The sequence below is a fragment of the Mustela putorius genome, unplaced genomic scaffold, assembly GCF_011764305.1.
Source record: "Mustela putorius furo isolate JIRA1106 unplaced genomic scaffold, ASM1176430v1.1 tig00001118_pilon_pilon_pilon, whole genome shotgun sequence".
Taxonomy (NCBI): domain Eukaryota; kingdom Metazoa; phylum Chordata; class Mammalia; order Carnivora; family Mustelidae; genus Mustela; species Mustela putorius.
The window spans coordinates 579,293-599,219 of record NW_025421577.1 but is presented as its reverse complement, the minus strand read 5'-3'; the positions used below and the strand labels follow the sequence as shown (position 1 = coordinate 599,219).

Below are 19,927 nucleotides of genomic sequence, written 5' to 3'. Positions count from 1 at the left end.
CCTTTGAAAAGTAGTAAGTTGGGCAGAGAAACTGGATAGCTATTTTTTCCAAAGGAGACATAAGAGACCAACCTGTATATGAGAAGATGCTCAGCATCACTAAGGAGCAGGAAAATGCCAATCAAACTCATAATGGGGTATCACCTTAAATCTGTTTGAAGGGCTCTTATCAAAAAGATAAGCAGTAGGGATGCCTGGGTGGCTCAGTTGGTTAAGCGGCTGCCTTCGGCTCAGGTCATGATCCCGGCATCCTGGGATCAAGTCCCACATCGGGTTCCTGGCACAGCAGGAAGCCTGCTTCTCCCTCTGCCTCTGCCTACCACTCTGTCTGCCTGTGTTCACTCTCTCTCTGACAAATAAATAAAATCTTAAAAAAAAAAAAAAGGTAAGTGGTAACATGGGTTAGCCAAGAGGTGGAGAAAACGTTCTCACCACAAGAAAGAATTAATTATGTGAAGCTGGTGGTCATCATATGGTGGTCATCAAATTGCAACATGGTATAGCAAGTCAGTATCTTACACTTACACAGTGTTACAGGTCAGTTACATCTCAGTAAAGCTGAAAAACCAGAAAACACACAGGCCCATACACACCTCCCACCCCCACACAGACCCCAGGATGAAAGCCTATGAATAATCATCAAGTGAGCATGTGTGGTGGACAGGAGACTGGATTAGTGTGCCCCTGACTTAGTACAGCTAAATGTGCTAACGTGATTCCATTCACTCACAGCTATACACTGCTTAATTTTCACTCATACTCTACGTGTACATTAACAACCACTTATTAAAATATAAACAGGCCTCTGTTATTGTTTCACCAGATCCATATTTTTAAAGTACTAGATACAGGATATCCAATTTTAAAATTACTTTCGACATATCCCAGTTTTTCGTGGGGAAAAAAAATCCACATTTTCTATGTAATAATTAGTGAGGAGTATATTTAAAATCCATTCTCGTGTACGATTTGATCAGAAAGCATTTTTGAATATTTTAAATTATGTAAGAGGAATGTTAACTGGAATATCAACATTAAACAGTACAGTTAAAGTTGTTGAACTTTTGAACTAGAATCAATACCTTAAGATAAACGGACAGAGCAGAGTCCTGACTTTTGGAGTCAGAAGCCCTGAGCACATTATGGTCTGCCCCTTGTTGGCTGTGTGACCATGAAGCAAACACTTAACTTCTCGACACCTCAGTTTCCTCGTCTGTAAAGTGAGAAAGACAGTAACTGAAGCAAGCAGAGCAGGATTAAGACCATAAAATGGAAGGAAGGATGAAAGAAAAGAAAGGAAAAGAAAAACACCAGGAAAAGAAGACAGAAAAAAAAAAAACCAAAACAATGCTATGAAAGCACTGTCTAATTTGTGCAGTGGTAAACAAATGTTAGGTGTTGCTAGACTCTCAGTGGATCCGTCCCTGAGGTCTATTCAAATTCTCAAATTTATACACGCTACTGTAACACAGAATCTAATGTGTCATCTCCACAAAAACGTCCTCTGTCTAGACAGAACGATCATCTTGAGTTCTCTTTACTCTTTTTTCCTTCACAAAGAAGAAAGTTCTTACATTTTATGAGATTTAGTGCATCAATGGCAAAGAGCCAGGAACTAGAAAGTTGCACGAGGATTTGATACTGGATCGTTTGCTAGACTCACTCACTAGCTGGGTAGTTCATCCCAGATCCAGAACCACACACTCCACCCCAGATCCATCTAGAACCCTGATGCTCAGCAAAAGCATACAATTAACTACATAAGGGAGATTATCCGGGCACTTTTCTGCTAGCTGACGCCATAAAATTAAACTGACCAGGAGGCCACATGTTAGGAGACACAAGACCCCAAAGGTGTCTGACAGGATAGAAAACAACTGCACATTCACTTGTGTTTTTATATGAGGAATAACTACAGTTTCACCAGAAGATACTTCTCCAGTTGGACTTATGAGCGAAGATAAGCAGACTTCCAATGCACAAGACAGAGGACTGGATGTGCTGGAGGAAAGCCTCGGGTTTAATAAGCAGGCTTTCACGAATGCTGACATTCTATACTCAGAGCACCCTGGAGAAACGCCACAGTTTTCCCTGGCCTCTTATGATGTCTCTACTGGAGGAAAACACATTCCTAGTGTGACTCTCCTAGCTACTTACCCATTTTTCAAAATAAAAAATTACAAATACAAAAAAAAATTTATAAATTGCTTTAGAAGGTTTACCTACAAACTACTTTTTTGAACAGCTGCTGTCCCATGATCACAGCTGACTATGTACTTGGCTATTTAGCCTTATAAACAGCAAATTCCTTGAATTCTTGAGAAAAGTCAACTAAACCATTTTGGTGTCACTAGTACAATGTGTGGTGTGTAGGAGACGATCTACAGACGTTCGCGAGCTGAATTCAATTTTAACTAACTGCAGTGAATGCAAACCAAAGCCAACGACATGGGATTTGAAACCGTGAGACAAGAGTGGAGGTGTCTTGTAGATTTCAGGAAGCAAACACCTTATCCAAATGCCTGTTTTATGGGTGAAATCTCATTACAACCACCTCCCTGGTATCTCCAATACATTTATCATTGAAAAAATAATACATTCCAAGAACAATATTCCTAGAATAGGAATAGAGAAGATAGTGCTAAGTGTTCTGACAGCGGGCAGGCAGCTAAGGGAAACACCTGTGAAGACAGAGGCCAAAAGGTGTGATCCTGACCCAGCTCCTCCAACCCCAGCCTTCCAGAGTGCCTGGATGCATTCAATTGGCCTGGAAAGCAGAGGTGGTTAACCAAGTTGAGAGGAGGGAAGGGCCCAATGGGGACTTGTTACAAGACAGCAGGGGACGCCTATGAAGGGCACAGATGCCCTGCAGTCACGGCTCCCTGCTTCAGAGATAAAATAGCACATCGGAAAGAAGTCCATTGGATTCAAAGGAACTGGTGGCCGGACATGGACCAGAGAAGGTGTTAGTTCTATTAGGTTTCTGTTCACAAAGAATATGCTAAAATCTGGGCAAAACATACACTTATAATAGGTCATCAGCTCTCACACAGAAGTAACTGAGGGCTGACTATTCACTACAATGAGATATATCACCCAGAGGCTTTTCTTCTATACAACATTTCAAAATCTAGCTTCATCATTTCCAAGAGGGATGCATGGTCCTGCTCTAAGCAGAGGGAAGAGAGAATTGTACAGTCAAAGCCTTCTTATAAACCCCACCGAGCCGAAGTCTTGTAGGATCTCGGCTCTAAAACATGGCAGTTTATTGAGAAGAAAAACAGAATATGCTCCATGCCACTGGCTATGGGCAGGAGCCCGATGTTCATTAGAGTCTTAGCCCAAGGTCAATCCTCAAGAAGCTCTTGGTTGTTCTGACCCTGCTGGAATAGCTTTTACTGTCCTTTTTGTACTTACCACACAGATCACAGATTAATTACTACCTTCTTTCATCTGAAAAGGTGGTTCAACACAGAAAATGTAAAAAACAGGAAACAGAAATTAAAAATCACCTACAATATCCACGGCCATACCCTACCCTTTCTGACCAACAAAGAATCAGCCTGTTAATGCTTTTATTTTTAAATATGAAAGGGGTTTGAAAGAGGTCAGTGTTAACTCACCTGAAGTTATTGCAGCCAAGGACCACACCGACTATGTTCTTGCCTATGTCATGCACATCGCCTTTCACGGTAGCCAACACGATGGTGCCCTGATAAGGGTCCTAGGGAGAAAGCCACACAGCTGAGCATTGCCACGCTCACCTTATAGCAGATCCCCTAATTTCCTGCAGCCAGACAGGTGTTGGCACGAAAAGCCCTGTCGTACAAGCGAGACAACCTCAAAAACAGACCTAGAACCTAGGTCATGTGCTCTGTCAGTAGAAAGCTACTGGCCCTAGCTGTTTGAAGGAGGCCTGCCTCGCTGGTTAGCCCAGGGAGCGTCAACCGGGGCTTCCATCACCTCAAGGAACAGGTTATGTCAACTACAAAACAGTCCTATAGCTGAAGAACATAATCCTTAACTGCAAAAACGCTGTCTGACAAGTATTTAGGTGAGCAGTAAGGGGAGACGGAGGGAACAGAGGGAGAAGCTGGTGAGTACACAGGTCCCATCAGAACCCAAACCACCATCTCAACAGCCCAGGGCAGGGGCATTTTATAATAGTTTATTTTTTCAATACCATTGTGCTATGCACTGTGGGCATCCCTTCCCTTAAATAAATAAATGAATGAAAGAATAATCATTTTTTTCAAAAGAAAAAAAAAGAAAAGAAAAAGCACACAAGGCAAGTGGGATTCCATGTTGGAGCCATTCACAAGCTCACATCAATATGAGAATTCAGAATCCTACAGGCCAAAGCTGGCTGAGCCTCACAGGCAGCTAAACAAGGTCAAAGCTTAATGATTTACTTTGGTGGTACAGCCAACAGGAATTAAGTTGGATCCAGAGGCAGTGCCAAGGACATTACCAGTATGCAGAGACAAATCAGGGAAGAGGTTTTCCAAAGCCAAATATCACTCAATTACCTCAAGGGTAGGGGCCTGGCTCTGTAGCTATAGTATGGAGCACAGTGCCCAGCACATAGCAGGAGTTCTGTAAATGGTGAGGAGAGGAATGAACGAACTTGATTTGAAATCATGGGCTCTGTCTGAAAAACTATGTTCATATTAAAAACTCATAAAGCCACACTCAAAGGAAAATCCCAGGATATTCTGATTCTTGGTCAAACAGATCATTGCTCGATTTCACCTTCAATGACAAGCATAGCCAAGACCGTGGTCCCTATCTCACCCCCTAAGTCTCTGAGATCAATTTCTCACAGGGCCCAGCAGCCTGGACAAAATGACTTGCCTCTTCTTCTTCTGTGCCAGCATGCATTTTATTTTCTTCTCTTTCTTTTTCCATGAAGGGAATAAGGTGGCCAACAGCCTTCTTCATGACTCGAGCTGACTTTATAACCTAGGAAAAACACATGGAGTCAGGCATCTTTACCTGACCCTGAATGGTTGTTAATGCCCGCTTGTGAATTTCAGCATCAATCAAGAATGCAAGTTTTGACCACTGAAGTCCACTTTTGACAGCAGATGAGATAAGGAACAAGTTCCTTGTGGAGAAAGACAATGAACAGGGTATAGCAGAAGGAAAATAAGACTAGGAACTGCACACTGTGATTTCTGTCTTCTTAATTTTGTCTTTCTGTCTTTCTTACTTATTTTTTCTCAGCCTTGAAGGCTGTCTATCACTTCTCCAAGTTCTAGGTATTCTTGTCTACCATGAGTCCTTTTTCAGCCTTCTCTTCTCGATCCCTAGTATTATAATCCACTTATAATTAAGGTTCCTGCTTAAGCAAGAATAGGGCCTTTTACAAAATTCATCAATGTATGCTAAAATTCACAGGTGGAAGTATGATGGGAAACAGGATATTTGCACAGTCTCCAAGTTTCTCTCTACAAGTAAATTCAGAGCACAGGAAACCTAGCAGACACTGTTAACCAAATGAGCAGAGTTCATATAACCAGTAATGAGACACAGCAACATTCTGGAACTCCTGATATGATCCATGGAGAAGGGCACAGGATCACTTTTATTCTTGCCAAAAAATGAGCAAACATCAGACAAACTCAATCTCAGGGACAGTGTCCATAATAACTGTACTGTACTGAGGAAGGCAGGATAAAAAAGCATCATGGGATCTTGGAATACAAAGAAAACAGTAGTGGGAAAACCGGTGAAGTCCAAATGAAGTCCTTCTCTAACAGCATTACATCCATGTCAACTTCCAAGGGCTGCTAACTACACGAGGCTCCAGTAAAAATGCTCAGGTGAGGGGTAGAGGTTGGGGGAGGGATTCAAGACATTTTTCAAACCACATTTGCAAACTGTCTCTATGCCTGATGTTAACTCAAAAACACCAAGTGAAAAATAAGTCAACACCATCAAGAACTAAGACTGAGGAATTGCCATGGGCTGGAGGAAATTACGAGGGCGTGACAACGAAACGTTCCTATCTCGAGTGTGGGGAGGATTTCACTGGTGCATGCATGTTAAAACTCATCAAGCTGTATCCTCTACATATGTGAACTTTGTCATATGCTTATTATAAAACAATAAAGCTGTTTTAAAAAGGGGGTGAATGTTATGAAGGAAACAGGCAATTAACTAAGTATAGAATGAGTAATTAAAACAAACAGAAACCAAACTAGGGCCTTCACGTTTTGTGTTTGCCTCACAGTCCTAACCCTGACGACTCAAGAGAAGCTTGTTCACCGATATGGCCAGTTGCTCCTATAAATCAAAATGAGAGTTCTGGCTTTCTCGAAAGATAAGACGTAATGTATATCACTATTTCAAATGGTGATGATTTGTTCAAAATACGTATCCTTAAAGATGATACTAGCTGGTGAATCAAAAGTGAATGCTATGAACTTCACACACATCTTGGGTTTTACTGTAACTTGAGGGAAGAGCAGCTGGGTGTTGGGACTTAGGAGATGGGACACAGATCTATCATGCAGATCAGAATGCTAACAGTTTCTAGATGACCTAGAGCCAGCACTCACCCTCAAGACGGACCTTCCAGACACTCCTCCTGACACATTTAGAGAAAGAATGACCTGATCTCAAATGTCCACGAGCTCTTATCAAAATCAAAACTTGAGAAATACACCCGAACTTACTATTAAAAGACAAAGTCTTCTTTTTTAGGTTGTAAAAACTACCCCTCCCCTTCCCCATCTTTTGCCAACCTGAGGTAGAAACATTTTTCCAGCTCCAAAAAGGTCACCAACAACTTTCATGCCATTCATCAGAGGCCCTTCGATTATATTCAGAGGCCGGGGATATTTTTCCTGGTTTAATCTGGCTTCCTCAGTGTCTTCAATAATGTGTTTTTCGATACCCTATTAAAAAAAAAAAGTTAGAAAAAAAATCACATTAAAAATCGGCTTACATCCAAATAGCCAATCAAGAATGAATCATGGAAATGTTTAAGAGTACAGGTTTTGGAATCAGACTGCATGGGTTCAAATCCTGGTTCCTATCAGTAATCTAAGCAATTAATCAAGCCTCAGTTTCCTAAATTAAAATGTCACATATTTCCTGCCTCAGGTGGTTATTTTGAGGATTAAATGAAATGCCCTATGTAAAATGCTTAGCCAGGGGAACGATACAACGTTAAGTACTCAGTAAAAATGAGTTATCTGAGAGAGAAGGAATACCAGTAAGTAAAGTTCAAATTCATCATAAAATACACTTTTTGCATCTTAGTGGTTTAGCAGAGTATACGTTATTAAAGATCTCCGGTGACATCAGCACGTTTTGTCACTATGAAGCTCCAAGGCGGCAGTGGGGGTGGGGGCGGGTGGGAGGATGACAATGGCCAGGACTCTGACATGAAGTTCAAACCCATGAAGCCTCTGCGGACTTCTCCAGCCTTTAGTGATCAAGCCCTAATCCCCCGTGTCCCCAGTTCAAGGACCCCTGGATGTGGCTGACATTGCACAACTTCAAATATGTGAATCTCAAAAGTTTCAAGAAGTTAAAAGTTAAATTTGAGAGCCAAAAAAAGAGAAGTCTGAAATTTTCCAGACCACAAATAAGGACACTGAAGCTAAGAGATTATGTTGTCTAAAATCCCAATTATCAGGGTGCCTGGGTGGCTAAGTCAGTGAAGCACCTGTGGCTCAGGTCATGATCTCAGGTTCCTGGGATCGAGCTCCGTGTCCGGCTCCCTGCTCAGTGGGAAGTGTGCTTCTCCCTCTCCTTCTTCCCCTCCCCCACTTGTGCTTGCTCTCTCACTCTGACAAATAAATAAAATCTTAAAAAAAAAAATCCCAATTATCAGCAGAAGAGCCAGGACTTGCCTGTTGATCAAAAGACAGCAACTTGGTCCAGGAGAGCGTTTCTCAACTTCGGCACTAAGGACATTGTGAGCTGAACAACTGTCATGTGGGGCCTCTCCCATACGCTATGGGATGCCACAGCATCCCCAGCCACTGGATGCCAGGAACACCTCCCACCCCTTACTGTGACAACCAAAAATATCTCCAGACTTGGCCCACGGTGCCTTGGGGCTGCTCGAGGGACTGCCCCCTCCAGCCACCACACGAGGCAAGCACGAGGTACCTCCAGCCGTCACTTCACACTCCCTCAGCGCTCCCACAACTCACCTTCACAAGGGCATACTCCAGGCGTTCTTCGATGGGGCCATTCCTCCACTCATCAGTCTGGACAACTTTCTTCCCTCCTTTGCCATGTGTCTGAGTTGAAATTAGGACAGACAGATGGGTATTAACAGGCCCTCATTGAACTATGTAGCAGCAAAATCCTATGCCTCATTCTTCTCCTATACGGCCAGCGCATAGCTGAGCATCCAGCATGAATTAAGGTCTCAATAAATGTTTGCGGGAAGCAGAGACAAGGAGAGGTATTTCAGGATTTGACCTTGTAGTAGAAGGACACAGCAAGACCCTGTTCTTCTTTCCCATAAGTTAACAACATCAAACAAAGGATTTCAAGGGCAGTAAGAGAAGCTCTTCCCTCCATGAGAAGGACCTCGAGGGCCCACCACACACGGCATCATCACCCAGAAATACACACAGAGAGCTGGTGGCCGGAGTCAGACGGCATGGGAGGGTGGGCATCCAAGAGTTGCAGGACATGCCTACGCCCTCAAGTACTTGGCACTTCCTGGGGGAGGTGGAGGGGCTATACACCAGAGAAGGCACATGCCAGGGGCTGAATGAGCAGACACCACAGACTATACTGCGTGATCCAAACTGGACCCGGAACCTTGAGCACGAGTCATCATCACAAACCAGGGTGGAGAGACGTGGAAGAAGTTGATGGACTCAGCAAAGGGACAGAAAGTGCCATGACCACGGCCTACCAAGTGAACCACATGACCTCATCTGTTCTCTCCACGTCAACTGGTGGCATCACTCGCCCCAACTGAAAATCTACAGAGCATTCTTTAATACCCCGTCATTCCTCTCGTACAGCCACTCACCGAGTCCTAACCGACTACATCTCCTCTAAACTCCTCCCTGCCCTGTTTCCACGTTTACATGGTCCAAGCCACTAGCTGCTCTCAGTCCCATCCACTCCTCAACGGCAGTGTATCTTCTGTACTATAAACTAAACTAGAAACCAGAGGGGCAAATCTCATCACTCGACCCCCATGTGACAAGAGTCACTGGAAGGGTCCTGTTTCTCCTAGGATAGGTAACTTTTCCAGGCCATAGACTCCTTTCCAAGGCTGCTCTCTGCCATGCGATGCCCCAACCTGGCTTTCTCTGATTGCTTCATCTTCTGCTATACCCAGCAAACTCAGCCACCACGAACACTTCCATTCCCCACACTGTCACCCCTTTCACCTCTGGGCTTCCACCTTCATTCACGTGACACATGTTTAATACAGCACCTCCTTCCATGCTGTCCCTGGCTAGATGCAAATGCCCCTGGCCCGGCAGGACCACCAGCTCTGCACTCCGACATCAGAGCCCAGCCTGGCTAAGTCCCACCTAGCTTTCACATCTCCCCTGACCCGCACCCCTCCTGGGAAGGCTGCCCCCAACCAACTCTACCTTTGTGTTCAGTGGCCCTCCTATGTCTTCTCACAGCATCGTGCACTCGCCCTACCCCAGTACCAACCACACTGGATTACAACTGCCTCTAGCATTTTCATACACCTCACTCAACTGTAGACCCTGGAGGGGCCCATCTCTCTTACTGGTTCAATCCTCTATGCTTGGTGAAGTAAACAACACAGAACAAGACTTCAGGAAATACTAGCTGAGTGGTTTAATGCTGAACAAAACGATTTTCTAGAGCCATGTTGATGCAGGATAGTGGAGGCCAAGTCACAGAGCACCAGAAATCCATGCTATCGAATTTGGATTTAACCTTCCAGGCATTTGGGGGGGCAGAGCATGGAGTGCAGGACCAAATGCAAAATTCTGAAGCTGCAGAATGACAAAGCAGTATTTTTAAGAGCACCCCAAAAAGGGAGGAGATTTTAGTAATTGGTGATCAAGGCCTGGGCCACAGCGGTGGTGACAGGAAGGAAAGAAGACGACAAGCATAAGGACATTAAGTAATGGACAATGTGTTAGAACAGAAAGGAGGATGGACCCGGGGAGAGCCTCCAGAACCGCAGGGCTGGGGTGCTACCAGCAAGACTGATGGCACAAGGGTTCCTCCCCTACCAGCAAAACTAAAGCTGGTGACCTTAGAAGAATGAGTGGCGGCATTACTGCCCACAGCCGGGCAAAGGAAGCAACCTGAACATGCATGGGCGACGAGCAGATTCAGGAAATGCAGTAGCGACACATACAAGGTAATGCTATCTGGCCATAAAGAAGGACAAAGTCCAATCAGAGCCACATGGCATTGCGAAAAGAAAACCAAGAAGAGAGGAGGAAAAAAAGCCCTTCTAGCCCTTCCGAAGCTCATGATGCTCTGACTCCACAAGTGCGACGAGCCGTGTGCCCTATTAGCCCACGCGCCCAGTAGCTCCTGCGGGCCCGATGGGGTCTGAGGATGAAAACATTGGACAGGCTTCCAAACACTCTTGGAGGAAGGATCTGGCGAGTTCATGGGAAGCTCCCCAGCCCACCCTGGGGTGGGGAGTGGTCAGGACCTACGTGAGGACGAACAGTGGTCACTGGGGATCTGGGGAAGGCCACCAAAGGTTTCGCCCAAATGTTGGTGGCTGCTACCAATGCAAACTTCCCCACCTGATGAGCGTGCTTCAGAAAATCAAGACTTAAAAGGCACATTTGAAAGCTGCTATTTCAGGAGTACCCTGCTTTCCAACTAGTTATCTGCGAGAAGGCTCTCCACGATTGAACTGCAAACTCTGCCCAGGGTGGGGGGTGGGGACCCTGGGTGCTCATCAGACCCAAGGCTACGGAGCAAACCCACCAACAGTCATGTCCATCTGGCTGTACTTGTCTCTGTCACGACTGCTTGAGACCAGATTCCTTGTCAGAGAGTCCCCGTGGGGCTCTGTGCTTTGTTTCTGACACACAGAAAAGCTGGACAGGCACCAAGGGGAGTAAACTACTCGAGAGAAAGACAAAGAAGAACATGAGGAAGATGAAGGCCAAAAAGGATCCAATAACTTTTCTCCCACAGAAGTATCAAGAATAGTCTCACAACTCAAGGTCATTCAGGAGTCACTGTATTCGGAGCAGAGATCCTTCCTTCCAGGCCAAAAGGGTCATGACCTCTATTAGGGTAATGCTTAATAAAGGAACTCCATGAGGAGAAAAAGAAAAAAAGTTCCATTTCCATGGAACTCCATGGAAATTATACAGTACCATAACACCTGGAACTTTTTATTACCAAAAATAATCTACTTATCACAGGTCAGCCTGCGCCAAATTTAAAATAATTATTTTTTAATAAAGCCATTAACTCCCCCAAAGTGGGATTAGAGAGTTTAGTAAGATCAGAGACAAGATTCTTTCTACCTTTCAAGATTTTATTTATTTGAGAGAGAGCAAGGGAAGCAACAGAGGGAGAGGGAGAAGCAGATTCCCCGTGGAGCAGGGAGCCCGATGCAGGACTCAATCCCACCACAGTGGGATCATGACCTGAGCTAAAGGCAGATACTTGACTGACGGAGCCAGGTGCGCCTCCACTTTTTCAATATGGATCACACAGGAAACTTGGGTGCAGACTTCAGCATTTACTAACAAAAAGAGATAATCATTCTCTTACAAAGAAAAAAAAAAATCCTCACCCCGTATTTGTCTCTTAATTTCACTTCTTTTTATGTTCCATTTGCCCTTGGAATATCCTGAGAAACTGCTACTGAGGTGACCCCTCCTGGGGCTTACGGAAGTATGCCTGTTTGGGTTACTAATTCCCTAAATGGTGACAGAAGTCACTATGAATGTGGACAGCCTACTGATGGAGGGGTCAATGGTTTGTAGTAAGTCCTTGTGGTTACATTAAGAGGGAGGAACCTCCCATATGATGGATTATTAAGCTCTCGATATCACTATTAAGATTTCCCTCAGTTTGGCTGTGTCCATCCTGGGGGCAAAATCTTTTGACAGCTCAGCAAGACAAAAACAAAAACTTGTAAAAAAAAATGCTAACAGCGAAAAGACCCAAGAGAATGACTAACATAAAATACAAAGTCAGCAACACCTTAAATGAGAACAGTCTTCCAATGAAGGAGTCCAATTTTTTCCTACGTGAGGGAGTGGAGAGAAAACTGAAACCATGCTCTGCTGTGCGGGTTAAGAACTCTCTAGTAAGACTTCATGTTTATAAAAGCTGTGATGCCCTTCAGGCCTTCAAGAGAACCCCGCCTGAGTTATTATTCCACTGGGTGGAAGACAGGCGAAGAAGAAAATGGGGTAGTGTTCCACACTCAGGGGCTAAGTACTTTGTCATGAGCAGAAACAGCCCTGGAAAGAGGGGGAAAAATTCTAGAGACAGCTCTTATGCAATGAGCCAAGAAGCAGAATGTGATTATATCTGCAATAATCAAGGCCTGAGACATTCTGTCCTGGGTCCATGAGAGAAGTCAGGAAAGTTTTTAAGGAACTGGGAGGAGGGTCCTGTGCTCACACGCATGGTCTGATCCCCATCAGCCTTGCTGAGCCTATGGCAATTTCAGAAATTTAGATCTGGTCACCCATAAAGCTGATAAATCATTGATGTGGTTAATCGTAAACTGTCCTAGCCTTCTTCCAGAACACTCTAGCACTCACTCTGCGATGGAAGAGGACAAGTGAACATCTCTGCCAGTTATATTCAGATTTTAGCATGGAAAACATTAACAAAGGGGACAACATCCATGAAAGTGCTCTACCATTTTTCCCATGTGCTTCGCAAGACAAATGTCTTCATTTGCCATCGCTTTCTGAAATAAATTTAGAAGTTCTTTTCAGGTATAAATTTCATCTCTCCTGAAAGAGAATTCCAGGAAGCAGTCCCATGACAGGTGCTTGATGCACCTGTAACTACGGACACACAGTAAAGAGGGAGACAAGAAACCGATTTTTTGAATTAACTATCATATTCTGGTTTCTATAGATCAAATGTGCATAGACCCCAAGCCTTGACCTACAGAACCCTGCCATGGATGGACCAGATCCCGACATAAACAAATGCAAGCACACTGCAATGGGTACCAGGAAGTAACACAGCCACACAAGGAAATGCAAAACAATTCTTTTAAATTATGAGGTAGAAAAATATCTCATGAAATGAAAAGATGTTCCAGTACAGAGTTACCAAAAAGCATCTAGAATAGAGGTCTGTTTTTGTAAATGTGTATCTGAGCATGAGTGTGTATGTAAGCATGGGTACAAACAGCTGTGAGGACACAATCATTCTGAAAATAAACCAAAACCATGACTAGAAGGTCATAACAAAATCTCAACAGTGGTTAACTTTTGGTGGCAGGATTCTGAGTGACTTTTATTTCCTTTTTTAACTTACCTATATTTTGTAAATTTTCTAGAATTACTATGTGTTACTTCAGTATGGGACAAAATTAATTTTACAATTTCAGATACATTAAAAAAAATTGACATTAGGATCCTGAGGCAGGCTCGTATGCCTCTGCTTCTGCTCCCTCACCCTTAACTAAAATGCCTTCTCTGGGCTCTCTTCAGAAATCTTCAGGGACCCGACAACAGAACTGGATGCCTGCTCCTGCTCTACAACAGAGCTCGGGTAACTACGGGGGTGAAGTTCAAAGGCAGGTCAAGCACTCTTCAGAACACTTTCCTCTCTACCTGAGCATAGCGCAGGAGCTTCTCCGTGGCCTCAGGGTCTTTATTCCAGATGAGGTCTTCACAGAGTTGGAGAAGCTCCTTGTGGATATCATCATACACAGGCAGGTTTCCAGCATTCACTATCCCCATGTCCATACCAAACTAAGGGCAAGAAAGAGGGAAAAAATGAGAATTTCCAGGTATATGCTACATCAGAGGTCAGCAAACATTTTCTGTAGAAAATATTTTGGGCCATGGTCTCTGTCCCAGCTACTCGGCTCTCCAGCTGTCCCAGAAAAGCCACGAAGAACAACATACAAAGCATGAATAAGATGTTACCCACAGAGACTGGCAGCAGGCCAGACTTAGTTTGCAGGACAAAGTGAGCAAACCCCTCCCTGCCTTAAGTGAAAGTTGCTTTCAAAGGGCACACAGGTGTTCTACTGTACCTTGATTGCATGGTAAAGGAAAACCCCATGCATTGCCTCTCGGATGGCTTCCATGCCGCGGAAGGAGAAGGACAAGTTGGAAAGACCTCCACTTACTCGGGCTCCAGGCAGGGTTTCCTAGCAAAAATTTTAAAATGTGAAAAGACTTCCCTGTTTTGCCAAAGCAACAATCCCATCCCTCAAGCTTTATATATCAGGGGGTAAGTAAAAAACATGCAGTCTGACATAATTCTGAGCTTCTTGTAGCCAGAGAGAGACCAAAAACTTGCCATATTATCGCATCACAAAAACACTGCCTTGCAGATAGTTTTTCCTACTAGACTCTGATATCCCTGAGGGAAAATAAAAAATTCTGTCTTATCTCTGTTGATCTCTACAATGGGCCTGATGAGGCCATGGTACCTAGGGAGTGTGCCAGAAAGTATCTGCTGAATATATAACAGAGAAAGAACAACGCAGAGACAGAGAGTAGTCCGTCATTCAGTCAAAGGCTTCTCTGTAGCCTAAATTAACCAACTCGCTAATTCACCATAAACTTGACTAATTCTGAGAGGAAAGAATGAAACTGAGGTTCCCAGAACACCTCACGACAATGTCCAGCATTAGCACGCACGTGGGAACAAAAGGAACTTCCTGTCAGCTAAGATACAAAGCAGCTCAAGCTTTAGGGATACAGCTTGCCACACCTACTGCTGTGACCTGACCATCCCACGTCCCGGGTATATGCTATCAAGAAACCTGGGCATGTGCACCCAAGTTACACATACCAGAATGATCTCGGCAGCATTGCTCATACTGTCCCGAATGGGAAACAAACCAAATGTCTATCAACAGTAGAACAGTTAATTGTGGAAGAGTTACATGATGAAATGTTGTATGTTCATAAAAATTAACAAAATTCAGGCTACAACAGAGCTAAATTTTTTAGGTAAGTTTGGGTAAGCCAAAAAGGCCTGAGAATCTTGAGACTCTAATTTATATGAAGCTCAAAACTGGCCAAACTAAGCCGTACTGTTTATACAGCCGCATCTCAGTATTTGGTAGTTATATCGTATAAAGTCACCGTGAACAATGAACTTGCGAATACTGAGAACCACCATTCCTCAGGGGAAAAACAGTTATGCTTCTGTGAACCCCTGGTCACACAATTTTCATCTACTCATCAATACAGAAACTTGTTTTATGTGTTCTTCTGTGTAAAGACATCTTGTTTAACAAATACTACTAACTCACTAGTACTAAGCTCATGGCCAACTGGCTCTCAACCACTAAGGTCTAAACAAAGCTTTTATAACCGCAAACATTTTATCTGTAAGGCTCGTCCAGGCCTTCCTGCAATCAGGAACCTCAGAAGGCACTTGAGCACTATACTTGGGGGCCATTAAGACAGAAAATAAACTACCAAGGAAAGGTCAAAACTGAAAAACATGGCACTACACAGGCCATTCACTGGACACTCGTTCAAAGACTGAGAACTAAAACAAGCTGCGGAGTCTGTTGACCTCTCCTGGGAACACGGTGGTTAGGTCATTCGAATTTTCATCTGTCTGCTTGTGGGTATGTACACAAATGATTGCAAAAGCACCAAGAGTATTGATTTCGGGGGTCACAAACTTTAGCAAATAGGTGAATTTACAAATACAAAATCCATGGATAATCCAGAGTGTATGTAAGCGATAAAATGATAAAGAAAAGAAACAAAGCATTATCATAAAACAGGCTGATGATTCCAACACAAAATTCAGAGTTGAGGGTGTAATCTGACAGGGAGAGTCACAGGGGCGCTAGGCATGTTCTGTTTCATGACCCAAGAAAGCTATTATGTGTTTCCTAATTATTTATTATACCTATATTTTTAATATTTTTTCTCCAGTATCTACGTCCTACTTCATAGCATAAAACATCACATCAAAGAAAAATAATAATGGGCCCTAAATTTCAGAAAACCAATTTTCTACCTAAGAGTAAACTGTCAACATTCCCAGGCAATAAACAGGTATGTCAGTTCAAACTATTCACTGGAGCCATGAGATAAATTTGAGTGGTGTCCTGAGTAGAAAAGAGAAAATATCCACACTTACTTTAATGATTTTTGTTGCGTGGATAAAATTAACAGCATACAAGTTGTGCTCTTCCATCCCAGTACCAATGGTGAGGATGTTAGGGTCAAAGATGATGTCATTTGGATTAAAGCCCAGTTTTTTCACGAGTAGGTGGTATGCCCGCATGCACACTCTGATTTTGGTGTCTGTTTCTGTCGCCTGGGGAAGGAGCAAAGGATGTAATTTGAAATAGAAAAATGAAGTGTTATTTATGAAAACAGAAGCACATTTCACTTTTCGAAGGCACTTAACTATCAATGCTTGGATTTCATAGAAATCCAAACGCCAAGCAGCCTCTCAGCATTTATCAAATTATCTCAGAGGAGACGGTTTAAAGTCACTTCGTGTTTTCATCCGCACAACAGCTACACTGCTTGTGCGAAAATCACACCTTACACACACAGATGGGTAGATGAATACACAGGCTTCATAAAAAATACACACATGTTAAGGAACAATTAATAAATGAGCACCCTTCCTGTCCTGATCTGCCCGCAGTATGTCACACCTCACTCAGGCAACACTACCACAGGCTTCTTGAGCTTCCTGCTCTGATATCCCACAAGGATTCCAGGATATGCCCCCAGCTTCTTCCCAGCCCTCCCCAAAACAAACTAATTAACGTGGACCTCAAGCCATCAATGGAAATTAGTACTGCTCTTCAAAATAATGACACTGCAAGGCAAGGAACTGACTCCAGCAAAGACTGAAACTCCCAGTCCCTCCCCCTCATCCTTGGAATCAGGGCCCACATCTGCAGTTTGATTTCCTCCTATTTGCCCCTCCTCTACTCTACTCTCCCCCATGCTCCTCTGACTTTCCTGAAACCTGCCAAGCCCCTCCTACCTTAGAGCCTTTCCATTTACTGCTGCCACTGCTCGGGACACGCCAGGACGTGGCTGCATGGCACACATCACTCATGTTTCTGCCCAGATGGCTCTTCCCAGTAAGGCCTTCCTCACTCACCGGCTCCAACCAGCCCCTCTGCCATTTTGCTTGCTTCCTCTGTCTTCTTTAGGGTACCTCTCTTTCTAGAACTTGCATTTATTTGGCAACTTATTTTTTATCTGTTTTATTATTTATTATTACCTTGTTGAGCCAGAATGCCCATCTTGCTCCATCCCCTAAGCCTACAGTCTCATGCCTGCCTAGGGTGGCACCCAATTCCATTCACTGAATGAAAGAACGCATGCTGCTTTTACTCACTTTCTGAACTTTGTCAAGGAGACTTTCAGATCAAATTTACAATCTCAACCCAGGGCTTCCATAACAAATTACATTCTGAGTGATTTCTTGTATAAATATCAAATCTGGGGCACCTGGGTAGCTCAGTCAATTAAGCATCTGCCTTCAACACAGGTCATGATCCCTGGGTGCTGGGATCGAGTCCCGCATCTGGCTCCCTGCTCAGCCGGGAATCTGCTTCTCCCTCTCCCTCTGCCCCTCCCCCACCTCATGTTCTCCCTTCTCTGTTCTCTCTCAAATAAGTAAATAAATAAATACTCTTTAAAAAAAACAAATCTGAAGAAAAACTGAACACTTGCTAGCACTAGAGTGGCTCCAAAAAACTAAGTCACATACAATTCTGAACAGACGTGCAAAATGTTCCGGAAAAGTGGCCAAGACCACTGAATTGCGTGTTCAGTTTCCAAACTGACTACTCTGAAGGAGGGAGCCCGTGGCTGGAAGTGGATAGAGTGCATGGGGAAGACTCAGGTCCTGTTTGCACACACTGACCTCCCAGAGACAGTTCTCCAGGCAAGTGTACAGATAGGGAGACACTGCTGTAGCTCCGGGTTTATAGGGAGGCCCCACCTTCCAGAAAAAGACACAGTAGTCAAATTACACGAAAAGCTCACTCTTACACCTAGGCTTCCAACAAGCTCACCTACTCTGGTATCCGTTCAACTGTTCCTTTCATTCTCCAATGTCTCCCTGCTTCCTGCAGCTGGTGGGGTTAGATTCTGCCTGGCAGGGTCAGTGCCCCTGGGGCATAGCAAACCAAAGGGCCAAGGGAGAGGGTGACAGGAGTGGGCTCTGGGGCCCTAATGCTCCAGGCTTTAGGCAAGGTGGAAAGCTCTCTCATCTTCCTTAACTAAATTTCTTTAACAACCTACTTACTCCTTTAGTGAGAGTAACAAGGTTAAGTAAGAGCAAGATGTGGGCCCACAAGAAAGCAGTCACCCAGGGATGCCTTTAGTCTTCAACTTCGGTTCACCCTTCACCAGTGAGCCATGTGAGGATTCAAGGTTCCAGGTTCAGTGGCCTGGCTGAGATCCCTAAGAGAGAAGGTACAGGGGTTTGGGCCTACAGCAGCTACTAGAGCTTCCTAGAGCCTAGTTTGGTTGGTAGGTCAAGAAATCAAGGTCCTGCTCATTTCTCCAAGTCATAAAGGACACCTGGTCTCGTTTGGCAGGCCACGTATGCTCTGTATAGGCGAGCAGGAGAGTCCAGCCACCACACAAGCCACAAGGAGGAGGGTCCTCCCAGGACAGGAATCCTTTCATAGGGCCAGAACAGAATCACCAACTATCAGGCCCAGAATGATGGGGCCTTGTCAGATTGTTCCTGTAGCACCTAACAGAGTGCCTATCACGTTAACAGACACACAACTCCTGCTGCCAGATGAACAAAAGAATCTCAGAATGAACAGAGTTTCAGGGGACAGGCCTCTGCCAGGAGCAGGTCATATCACATTAGATTTGCCAACTTTTTCTTTGTTGGGCTCCTCGGCTAGGGTTAGGAGATACACCCATCGGTGAGGCTTAGTCATGCCTGAGGATCCCACAGACCCGAAGAGAGGTCCACGAAAGCACAGAATGGGAGCCTTCCTCTACTCGCAAGGGCTCTCAACATGGGTGCACGTTATCACTGGAGGGCTTCTTGCTTGTGTACTAACACCTGGACCGCACCCTAGACCCAGACAGACCAGGATCTTGAGAAGAGATGTAAGCAACAGCATTTTTAGGAGTCCCTAGTGCTTCTAACATACAGACGGGATGGAGGCCAGGTCAGTGAGGCGCCACCTTCTCAGGTGAAGCTGTAACAAAACCTGAGAGATGACACCACAAATCTGGGGATCACGACGGAATAAATACCTTTTATGATTCTACGATTTACCCAGTTTACTCTTGAGCTTCAGAAAGTTAGACAGCCACCAGCAAGTAGAAGCTTTAGTTAAGAAATCCAACCGCCAGGCTTTGCCAGAATACCACACTCCGGGAAAAAGAAGATAGACTTAAGACAATTTCTGATTGACTCATCAAGGTGGATACTGGGAGGAAAAGAAAGAAAAGGGGGAAGATACTGAGATCCTGCAGGAACACAGCCTGACAAGGAACAGGGAAAGCACCAGACCAATTACGAGGTAGATTAAAGGTTCCAATGAGCTTCACATGGGAATGTGCTTCACATGGGCCAGGGAACGCCGTAGGAGGCCCATTCTGCTGCCACCAGGTCCCCAACAGCAGTGACGGAAAGGGACGTCTGTGCCACCATCAGGAGGGCACCGACAAGTCAGAAGGAAAAACGCTGAATATTTATCTAATATAATTAGATAAATAGATTTAGAGCAGAGTAGGAGAGTGAGCTGGGGTCACCGGAAAGCAAGGCCAACCTGGAATGCCCGTTGGTT

General features: G+C 44.4%; 1 protein-coding gene across 7 annotated transcripts in view; it reads right to left on the bottom strand.

Moving 5' to 3' along the window:
* Window positions 1-19,927, bottom strand: part of MTR (5-methyltetrahydrofolate-homocysteine methyltransferase) — a 105,044-nt gene that overhangs the window by 29,216 nt on the left and 55,901 nt on the right. For all 7 annotated transcript variants that reach the window (XM_004774785.3, XM_045087353.1, XM_045087352.1 and 4 more), the window contains 7 exons: window positions 16,273-16,452; window positions 14,192-14,308; window positions 13,764-13,904; window positions 8,172-8,261; window positions 6,750-6,902; window positions 4,855-4,962; window positions 3,624-3,724 (listed from right to left, as the gene is read on the bottom strand). In XM_004774785.3, coding sequence (XP_004774842.1) covers window positions 3,624-3,724; window positions 4,855-4,962; window positions 6,750-6,902; window positions 8,172-8,261; window positions 13,764-13,904; window positions 14,192-14,308; window positions 16,273-16,452 — 890 coding nt within the window. The remainder of the gene's footprint in view (window positions 1-3,623; window positions 3,725-4,854; window positions 4,963-6,749; window positions 6,903-8,171; window positions 8,262-13,763; window positions 13,905-14,191; window positions 14,309-16,272; window positions 16,453-19,927) is intronic.